Consider the following 11561-nt stretch of genomic DNA (forward strand, 5'->3'; position numbering starts at 1 on the left):
GGCTGGGTGTTATTGGCTCACCTTTTATCTTGGCTCTGAAAAATTTAATTATTGTTCCACGCGTCGCGGTGTATATACTCTGGCGAATTCATTGAAACTGTGAAATAAATTTTTCCCCTTGGTTGAAGCTTTGCCTCGAGTCTCTATAATTTTATTTTATACCTTCAGTCCCATTCCCAGACGTTTGGTGATAAAAATTTTTGGTGGTCTCTAACTTTAAATTTCACTATCCTTATCTAGAGTAATTGGATTTAATAATATTTTAAAGCACTCTTCCGAGGGTAGACAGTCAACCAGAGTGGTCTGAGAGTTCATTTCAATACGAGTCCATAAGGCTCCCATCCTTCTATATGCTTTTAGATTGGACCAGAACGAATGTGTCTATTTTGGAGGGGGTTTTAATTAATTCGGTAGACTGGCATGGGACTTTATTAGTGGTACATTAAGGAAAATTTGGTCAGATGAAGAATGCAGCCTGAAATATTTGCATAAGTTAATTGAGATTACCAAGCATCGTTGTCTATGTAGAATGTTGTTATATCTTCTTATATTGAATTTAGAGGTTGAGATGGACTTTAATCAATTAGTCTACGTAAGGTCTAGTCGATTTCGCAACGAGGGTCTGATGTTTTTAAGAATATAATGGTTTTGAAAAAATGCTTCACTCTTTGAATCTAAAAATAGTTCTACCTTTTCTGTTTTTTATTGTAGTTGAGCGGTAAACGAAGCCTTAGTTTCAAACTCGCCGTTCAACAGCGAGATCGCGAATTGTGGAGTCACCCGCCTTGCCACCGTCAGCACCAGTTTCCATGTCGGAGTTACGACCGACATGATCGGCGTCCTTACCGACCTGACGAGGACGTGTACCACGAAGAAGACGAAGAGGAATATTACGATTATACTTCCTGTTGCAACGTGACTCCTTCCGCCGGTCGGTACGGGGTCACTTCCGGAGGCGGTAGCGGAGGGGGAGGACCGGCGGTCACCTTCGAAACTTCGCGCCTTCAACATCATCAAGAGAAGGAAGCGGACGACGAGGACGTCACCGGTGGTCAGTGTTTGTTGACGCCCGGTCATCGAAGTGGACAAGGATACCCTTCGACTCAAGGAGTCCTACAATCACCTTCTTCCGTTTCCGGGGGTTCGAGTCGTTCTCGCGTTCCCGGCGGAAGTAGCCAACACCAACGAATTTCGGCTAACGGTCGAAAAGGACGAGTGGTCGCCGCCGCGAAACGAAGACCTTTCTTCGGCAAAATGGTTCGCGCCGTCGCGAAAGAGTTTTTAGCTGACGAAAGGGACCGAAAATATTACGCGGACAATTACACGTGTTGCCCGCCACCCTTATTTGTCATTCTGGTCACCCTAGTCGAGGTAAGAACGAAATTCTTATTTTTTAAAAATGTAATTTTGTTACCTGTCCAAATTGAATAGCCTCTCGATTCTTACATACCGCGTGACTTCCCAAAGAAATTTTTCCATGTTTATTAATCACATATAGAATTTTTCAAGATTTGCGATTTTGGTGAAAAAAAGAACCCCTTATCGAAACCCTTGATTTTTGACCTACATTTTTCAAAAGCTTCCCTATACTCGATGATTTAAAATTCCTGAGTCAACTTTTGGCCAAGGCCTATAAATTTGAATATTATTACTAAAGGTCTCGAGATTCATCTGCCAATCATATCCCCCATTTTACTTAAACCCAAGATATCTGTCAAGCTGCTGTTAGATATTTAGACATTCGTATTCCATCCCCATATCAAGATGTTATACGTCGACCGCGAGTTTTAAATTTATTCTGGGATGTAAACGTCTCATTCCCGGGGACTTGGATTTAAAAACGTCTGAGACTGAGAGAGAGAAAAGGAGATTAGGTTCAAATAGAAAGGTCGAGTTCGGGGTGGTCTCCCAGACTCCAGAAAGAAAAGGGTAAAAATTATTTTTCTCTACAAGAGTTTAAGGTCATTTTTTTTTTTTCAATTTTAGGGCTCTTACTTAGCTGCCTTTTTCTTAATAGCCATCCTACATACTTACCTTCTGTACAAGACAGTCGGGCCGATTTAAAGAAATAGAAATTTCTCGGCTAGTATATAGGAGTGGGAAAATTACAAATAGAAAAAAATGAAGTCCAAGGTTTTTTGAACAATCTCTCTCCATCTTCCTAAACTCAATTGCTCCACATCCACATCCTCGCCGGCTCTTCCCCGTTTACCAAAGCTGATTGGTGCGGTGATGGTTTAACACAGCATTGGCAGCTACGCTATTTAGCCTTATAATTCCAAATTCGATATTAATATTCAATGCCACGACTCGATTGTGGTCGCGGGTATACTGAAACCCACGCTGTTTTATATTAGACCATCCACTTATACTTATTTATTCCTTCGGAAGTTATAGTAATGCCATTTTACCTGTAAATTTTGTAACCTCTGGTATAACCTTGCACGTTGGACCCGAGATCTGTGTGTGGGCCAATTTATCGCATCGCATTGCGCGAAGGAAGTCGTATATACGTAGCGTATTTCCGTAGAAAACTTTAACAGCAGCGGCATCGTATGTAGTTTGCGGTCCAATAAAAACAATTTCTTCGCGTATACAGGTGTGGTCTGTCAAATGGGTATACCTATATATTTTTTATCGAGTTTTATTTTTATACGTGTTGATACGCGTGGCGGTGGTATATACGTAATCAATGGAAATTCTTTTAGCAATTCCGTGTCTCGAGTTCACTCTTGGCTTGCTCGACTCGAAAGCACGTACCTTGAATGAATGGCATAGCTCGTAACCTTAATTGTTGATAGGGAGAGTTATGAACCTAACAATTACTACCTGCAGCGAAGATAAAGCGCGTGGTAAATAAATAAATAAATAAATTCGAGGCAGAAGTTGATTAACTTAGTGTAGGAAATTTAATAATATTTAACAAGAATACCGGCGGATATGAAAAGCGTAAATACGCTACAATTTCCCCAGTATTGTTTTATTTTTAACAAATGAATTTCCCCTCCCATTTCCTTTTATAATATTATGTATATATGAGAAAAGGATGCCAATATATACCATGCACCTAACCTTCCTCCATCACCTTCGCACGCGTAGGTTGTTCATAGGCACCTGATTAACTCGTCCGTTGGCAGTAATACCTTCTATCCTGTTAACAAATCCGTGCGTAGTAAATGCTTAAGGTGCTGATAGTATACTGTATTGCATGGTTCGAATAATCCTAGCTCGATTCGGCTGCACGGCCAAGAGATTTTCTGAAAGAAGAAAGGTTCATGGTGCGTGGCTTTTGTTTTGGCGCGATTTTGGACGCGTGTCTTGGGGATCCTTGGCACGGGCGGGTCGCGCTAGGGTGCACGAGGGCCTCCTCCCAAAAGTCACTCGAATATGGTGACCCCCGAGGAAATCTTTCGGCTTGACCGATCACGCCTAATTTGAGAGAATCTTCTTCCTCGATACTTCTTCTTTTTGGCCCCCTATAGATAACTTCGGCGCGATATTCCCTCAACCTTAATACTAGTAAAAAGGTGCATTGGATAAGGTAGAGTCGAGATTATCCCGGGTCTTATATGGAAATGCCCTAGTTTCCTACACAGCTCTATCCTGATCTTAGTTTAGATTTGCTTCTCCACCCTCGATTCTTTTTTTCCTGGCTTGTAGCTCTAGCTGGCTCTTAGCTGATTTGTTGCAAGCAAGGAAACCCTTGCAAAAAACCCTCTAGGTACCCTTCTTTTAAGGCTTCAGTTTCATCCCAACGCGAATTTACATCGCGAACAGCCTTACAATTGATAAGGATTCCCTATCTTCTTTTGGAACACCGTATTCGAAACGGTTTTTAGGCCTGATGACAGGTTGTATTATTTTTTACGTTAGGCTTAGTGTGAAATAGGGCGGAGAACTGCCGTGACTCCATTTTCATAATCATAACTGTCGAAAGGCTGGTTGAAAGGCGAAAGGGTGACTCCAATTTAGTTCCATTAAGGCTTCGCCCATGATAATCGTACCAAAGCCTTTTCACATGCAATCTTTAACGTAACTTATATAAAATATAGTAATATACCCTTGTACGAATTAAAATATACAATATTTCTTAAACTATGCAGCAGTAAGCCCCTTCTATTGTTCTAATATATCACGTTGAAACATATAATACAGTCCTCGATATATCTTTACACCATTTACAGCCCTTAATCAATTAAAAACAATCATAGTGACATGGGGGTCTATTCTTTCTAACTATATTTTGATGCAATATTGGGAGGGGGTGTCTGCCGGTAAATTCTTTATATTTTCATTTTTATTTCACCGTCTTTATCTTTTTCTATCCAGAAAAACCTTTTTTTTTCACAGCGCAATTATTGGTATGGATCTAACGAGGCATGCAACTTTTTTTCTTTATTATTTTTTTTTTTTTTTTTCTACGGAGTTGTCCGCTTCCCATCTGCTGCCACCATCCTTTTCCAAAAAAACTTATTTTTCTTCTTTTTTCTGCTCTTCCTCGATTCATCTTGGATCGAAAGAGAAAAAAGTATTTTTCGATGGTATAGCATCCTCCTACGAACGTGAAAATTGTTTTTATTAGGATGTCGTTATTTTAATAACGGCCGATGACTTCAATGATTTTTTTTAAAAAAATTCTGAAAAAAAAAAAGAAAAAAAACCATTTGGGGTTATTTCTCTATTTAATAACTGGGAAATTTTTTATTATTATTATTTTTTGTTATTCAACAAATTAAATTATTTTGGGACTTTACCGACAATAACAAGTTGAATAGGACAATCATCTTAGATCTATATCTGTCCATCAACTCTTGTTTTTTAATGGAAAGTTCGTCTTTGAACGTTAGAAATATTCTATTTTGAAAACTCTCTTAGGATATTCAGAATGAAAACTACGTATAAATTGATCGAGGCCCTTTTTGTCTTTCAACGTTCTCAGTTCCTATATGGGTTCTCGCTTACCCCGATTACCTGTTACGTCAAGCTATTGTATGGCTTTCATAAATAAAATTTAGAGGGTCTTAATATCTGTAACGAACCTTAATTAAGTATAGAATTCCGTATTTTACCATTACCGTAGCCATTTTTCGTTGCTAATTCTGAGCATTCGTTTTTAATTAATAATTACATAATTCTGAATTTGAAATTAGTACGAAATAACCTTTAATTATTGTTATTAAAACACGAAGCATACGTGTATAATTTAAAAAAGAAATCGTCTTGCGACCGGCGTATGTTCGGGATGACGTCTAAAAACTGGTTACGAGAAGTATTTTAATGGGTTATTTTCTCGGTATGTCTAATTTTTGTTTAAAATCGTCTAACGAATTGTCTACAAAGCCAATTAACCAAAAAATAATCTTATACCATTCGTCGTATAGCCCCGGGTTTTAAAATTATCAGTCTGCAATTTGTACCTTACTTTTAGGTTTCCCGTTCTTTTATTGGTCAATTAAAAACCGACGCTATATTCTGATTGGTAGATTAGGTAAAATACCCGGGACTTATGGGTAGTTAGTTATTTTTGCAACGTAATAATCCCGCCTTCAGTTTTAATCTTCGTCCATGAAAGTTTTATTAAATTCCAAAAGAAAAAAAGAAATACTTGAAAAGAATTCTTATCATTTAGTAATTAGAGAAGTTATCAAAGATTATACAAGCGGGGATTAAAATAAAATTAAAAATAAAAAAGAATCCGGTCGTCCTTTAATTTTGAAAAATTCTATTTACATAATTAGGAAGTCATTAAAACTCGACGTTGAAACTTTTATTAATGAAGTATATTCGATGCCGTGGAATTAATTAATGTAAAGGGGTAATAGGTATAAGATAACTTCGTTTATAAGACTTATATTATATTAACAAATGCCTAACGAACAATATTAGGTATTATATTGGGTGAACTTGCAATATTTTAGAGGTGGTTTTTGAAGGTCTATCAGAAATTAAGGGAAACTTGTTCTTTGGCCGAGTTGAGTCTAAATTTTCTATGATATTTTTGCCGTCCAGGTACCCATTATCAACTTATAATATATTTGCAATGTTTTACCAACAACTAGGCCTAACTTAATTGCTAGTACATAATTTAATATTGTAAATAGAGACATAGTCCAATGTTGATTACTTTACATTCTCTCTCTCTCTCTCTCTCTCAAATAAAAAGAAAAATATATATTATACCCTTTCTTCTAAATTTATTCCAAAACTATAGTAAAATTACTTAGAGGCATGAAAGATAAGAACAGAGAAGAGAAGCAGTTTCCTCCGCGGCTAAAGAAGGGTTAACGCATTCCTAATGACATAAGAAATACCTTAACCGAAGCTTTAATAACGGTGCAAATTCAAACTGAAAGAGTATAACAGAAATAAAAAAATTCCTTACGCGCAATTTGTAGTATAAAAAAAAAATAAAAAGTAAATTCCATCTTGTGTGCTAGCTAGCTAGGGTAAGTCAGAGAAGAAATTTGAATAGCAAATTCTTTCTAGGGAGTATACTCCGGTCCGGAAGACGTTTCAAACTTGTAAGGGAGAACCGGGGGGGAATTACCCCAAAAGCACGCTTACCTGACATACCTTTTACATTATTTTACATACTATCGGGTAATCACTTAAACAAGAGACAAAGGTGTCAGGTAAGATTGAACCTGAAATTGAGGATATTAGCGGGGGATCTGGATGCAAAAAGCGGGGGTGAGTTTCTATACAGCGATGGTCGCCGCGACTTAGAATAATAATTATAAGTAGGCATGCATGCTAGGGCCTAGAAGAAAAAAAATTGTCTTTTAAAGGAGAAGCCACGCGAATCGCCGGGCACCCTCCCTATCTTTTCTTTTCACGATTTAAGAACAAGAACGACTCAGAATTGAACGAAAGAATGAAACGAGGAAAGAGAAAAATTAAAAATATGAAAACGAAGAAGAAAAAATCATTGGTGGGGCCCCGCCCGTCTCTTGTGTTTTTTCGCTTGGCGTTTCTGATTACCCCTTTCTCTCCTTTCATTCATCAAAACTTGGTGCGCGACTAGCTAGATCTTTTGTTGTAACGTTTAGATATTTTTCATTCATTCAAGAAGTTTAGAAACTTTTCGCCTTTTCTTAATGCGGCGGAGTACACGCGTGTCCGTGGTCCGTAACGATGGCGTGATGTCCATGAACGTCACTCTTTAGAAGTAACAATGTTGCTAATTATCTTGAATTAAACGAGAATTATGATGTATCGCTTTTAGAGGTCAGAAGGTCACGATGTAACTTTAACGCAAAATTTAACCATAGGTGGTTTAAAATTTGAATCGTTAATTGTACAGTCTTCTAATTCGCCGCTGTGACAAGTTCGACGCAAACTGGGGTCACACATGGGTTTAGTTCTGGTCTCGCGGAAGGCAAACGGCTATTATTTTTCTTGAAGATGGGCTATTTCTTTTCGTTTATGCGGTCTGCCAACGTAAATAAAAAGGCCACCGCTTTTCGTTGCGATAAGAACGTTTAGGGATCGTTTATGTTAGTGGAAATGGGTCTTCGTCTTTTTCCTACATTGGTGTCCAGGGAGAAGCCGTCAAACAGGGGCTCCATCCATTCATTCATTCATATTTTTTGAGGGTTTTTACCACGACCTACGTACACGCTTATAATCTCAATGAAAAAGAGAAGAAAATCTCCTAAAATTTAAATAATAATGAATGAATGAATAAACTATGTTCTTGATTAACCGGTTAGGGATTTGTACAAAACGTTGTTAATTGCCGCGAGAAGCAACTCTTTTTACGTCGAGTTCATTGATAGCGTAAATTCGCCTAAAGCTTAGGAAGTAGTAAAAGTTTTTCTTGAATCCACAGGGGAAATTTTTACTTTTACGGGATTTTTTAATATTATGAATTTTTTTAAATATTATTATTTAAAGATACTCTTTATAAAGATTGAGTGAGAGTGTGTTCTAAAACGGAAGCTGCTATTAGTAAAATTATAATTATAATTACAATTTTATTTTCAGTATTTAGCCTTGGGAAGCGAAGCGACGTAAAAATATATTGCTTTGAGGGTTTTGTGTATTTTATGCTAATAGTGGCGTTATCTTATTTTTTTTTTTAATACAAAATTTAATCGAAGTCAACCGCAATTTAGCCAGAGTTAGAGGTTACTGTTTGCGTGTTGCTGAGAGTTCAGGTGGCTTGGTAAGGTAGCTAACTCCGGTAAAGGGGGAAAGGCGTTTTTTCAGAAGATAATTAAAGGTTATTTCAGGGATTTTTCGATTTATTTTTTAAATGAGGTATGGGAAAATTTTAGAAGAGGTGAATTTTCGACATTGTCTTTTAATATGAAGTCAATGTATCCAAAGGTATAATAGGTTGAGATATTGTAAGGTCACCATGGGGAACAAACACTCTTTTGGTTGGTTATATTGGTTCTTGGCTAGGGTGGAAATGTCTCCACGCACGGTCAAACATCGCATCCGGGGAGATTTCAACCGCACCAAAGTGAGGAGGGAGTATGTTTTCCTGCAAAAATGGCAGATGCAAGCTTGTATTGCTACAAGAAGAATGGACCATGGTATCTGGCTGGCGATAAGGGGCGGGGGAGGTTTAGCATTAATTTTTTTTTTATTTTGGGCGAGAGAAATTATCAGCCAAGCAGATATATTTGTTTGAAAGCACACGGTTACAGTAGACCGAGAAATCTTTGAAATGGCTTCGCATGACGAGTCGCGTGGCTGACGCGAGCGGCGCCGAGGCTTATCGACTTTTAGGCCTATTTTTCACCAACCCCCCCCCCCTCTATCCCCAGCCCCTTTCTTGTTTAAAATCTTAACGCAGCAAATCCTCCTCCTCCACTCTTTAATAATAATCTAAACAATCAACTTGGAATGAAGAGTACAAATTCAGGGCCCGGTTCTATCCAATTAAATTTCTAAATTGAGAAGAGGGGAAATAAGAGAAGTGATGAGAGGAGGGGAGAGGATGAGGATGGGGTTTTAGGAACGAAATCACGCGTAAAGTTCCACCTTTGCTTGTTGTTTGTTCCACTGGAACTTCCCATCTCCTGTCCACCCATTTCCGCGCAACGACCCAAAATACCTCCCGCCATCCATTATTATCATCAAAATTAAAATAAAATAGCAACGTCCGTTTTACGGTTACCGGGGTTTCAATGGCCGCTGTGCAAATTTTTGACTTCTTTTATTCTTTCTATTAAGGTCTCTAAAGGTAAATCCCTGAAATTAGGCCTAAATAGAGTTGCTCGAAATCAATAGGTACCTTTTAATATTGCCTAACTTAACTCGGAGAGCGGGAATTCATAATTAGGAGTCGGGATGAATTGAATGACGACTTGCGTCTCAATGGGGGTATGGCCCTGGTATCCTTAATGATTCCTTGGTTAGTCCAAAGAGGCTTATTGCGCTCAGGAATGTATGTAAGTCACTGATGAGACTCTCCCTTGAAAACCATAAATAGCAAAGCCAAGGCTATACCGTGTTAAAAAAATCACGGTATGGGGGAAAGAAGCTAGGGCACACGCTACGTATTTGGGATTCCGGATGTACGGGAGGTACGTTTCCGGTCCTTTCCTATATATATTCCTATAGCTTTTGTAAAAGCGCGGAAATAGAGAAAATTTCCATCTGCATATATATATATAGGCCTTAGCTTGTGCTATAGGGATGGATGAAAGTGCATGCATGCGCCAACCAAGTATCTATCTCTCACACACACAGGATAACGTTTGTATTTTTACGCAATATCTTTTTATTATTCTATTTGTCGAGCGGAAACTGTCCACCATATTCATTCATTCATTCATTCATTCATTCATAGTTTTATAAGCCGCCTTTAGTTAAATACCGCCTTCATTCATACCTAAAAAAATCAAAAAAAAAATCCAGGAGGGAATCTCAACAACCTTCCGTTTTTCTTCACCCGTCACTCCCCGCTTTTTTTTAACGTTACTTGGGTTAAATTGGCCATGGTTGTTGAAACAAGAAGTCACCAAAGGGGTTTGTTTTTTGCTTACCCCCTTTTGTAAAATATTAAATAAAGAATCAAGAAGTCAACCGAGATTTAGACCTACTTGGGTTTTGGTTTATCCAAATGGTTAAATACCAAGATGTAGCAAATGTTTCTATCGGTTTCTACTTCTTGGTTAAAATGTGTATAATTTGAAAATATATTTCTTATTCCCTTTAATAATGGCCTGGTTTGTATAAATAAGAAAATGGGGGTTACGTACGTCCTTCTTTGATAAAGTAGGCTTTTAACGCTTCCGAAACGCGTTAAACGAAAATATGAAAGAAAAATTTTTGAAAACAAGATTCGTTGCTGAAATTCTTTTTTGTTTTCTATTGAATCCTTAACGAGAAATCTCAATGTTTATAAATAACACCGTACTTAAGCAGGCATTCAAATTGATAATCAGCGGGGAAAGTTTTTACGGACAATTTTAAAGAATAATAATTCAATTCGCAATTACTTACTAGGCTAAGTACTGTACCATTACCTTAAACTGTAAATAGGGCATTATAAATTATTCGGAGGATAAGAGTTAAAAGAGGAATTCATGTTTTGTTAATGAAACTAGGTTTTCTTTTGATGTTTGCCTCTTTTTGAAGTTTTATTTATTTATTCAGTTTTTGCGAGAGATACTTAAAGTTTGTTTTTCTAAATTTGTCTTTACTTAGCTTGGCTTCTTCACTTACTATACATTGTCGATGGGTCAGATCACAACGACGGGACCAGTCCCCATCGATAGTCTTTTTATATACAGACCGGATAAGAGGTCTGAAGTATGGAGATTCGTCTTTTACATGGTCCTACATGCGGGGTAAGTGTTCTTTACGTTGTACTATCTTCAATTCCCGCAAGATTGATGGCCTGTTTAGGTTTACCCAAGCTTCACCAACCGTAATACTAAGTTGTCCAGGGTAGCCAGCCGCGTGTTCTGGACTCTCAATGAGTACCTATCTATCCTGGACAGTCCAGTTGATGGAGCGTGGGTTTCCAGGGGGGCAGGGGTGTTAACTTTGACCAAGTGAAGGGTTGGAATTAGAATTTGAATATTGTTAGACCTCTTAAACATTTTCATAAATTTAATGAATGTATTCGATGTCTTTTCAGATGGATCCATTTACTTTTTAATCTACTGGTCCAAGTTCTGGTCGGCCTGCCACTAGAAATGGTGCACGGTTCGTTAAGAATAGGGACTGTATACATGGCTGGTGTACTTGCTGGTAAGTCTCAATATTATTTATTTTTTGGTCTATTTTTAGCCTATTTTAATGTATGCTTTTTTTAAATGATAGGCTCTTTGGGCACTTCCATATTTGATACCGAGGTGTACTTAGTCGGAGCATCCGGCGGTGTCTATGCCCTTTTAGCGGCTCATTTGGCCAATGTTTTACTAGTAAGTAATTGATATATCTTGACCTAAATTATAACATACATGTTTGTGTTGCGGAACGATGGCTTAACCTATTTCTTCTTTTTTTACTGTTTCAGAATTATCATCAAATGGAGTTTGGTCTAATCAGGTTGGGCGGAGTTTTTATAATAGGTGAATATTGTTTGGTTTTATTTG

At 37.7% G+C, this 11561-nt stretch overlaps 1 protein-coding gene across 2 annotated transcripts in view; it reads left to right on the forward strand.

Annotated features, from left to right (window-relative positions):
* LOC149661704 (rhomboid-related protein 2-like) overlaps window positions 1-11561 on the forward strand; it is a 110971-nt gene that overhangs the window by 95620 nt on the left and 3790 nt on the right. For both annotated transcript variants that reach the window (XM_089843273.1, XM_089843274.1), the window contains 5 exons: window positions 712-1371; window positions 10666-10808; window positions 11102-11214; window positions 11287-11387; window positions 11483-11537. In XM_089843273.1, the coding sequence (XP_089699399.1) occupies window positions 712-1371; window positions 10666-10808; window positions 11102-11214; window positions 11287-11387; window positions 11483-11537 (1072 nt within the window). The remainder of the gene's footprint in view (window positions 1-711; window positions 1372-10665; window positions 10809-11101; window positions 11215-11286; window positions 11388-11482; window positions 11538-11561) is intronic.

The sequence above is a fragment of the Phalangium opilio genome, unplaced genomic scaffold (assembly GCF_054372755.1).
Source record: "Phalangium opilio isolate 3A_F unplaced genomic scaffold, DU_Popi_V2 ptg000070l_1, whole genome shotgun sequence".
NCBI classification, from domain to species: domain Eukaryota; kingdom Metazoa; phylum Arthropoda; class Arachnida; order Opiliones; family Phalangiidae; genus Phalangium; species Phalangium opilio.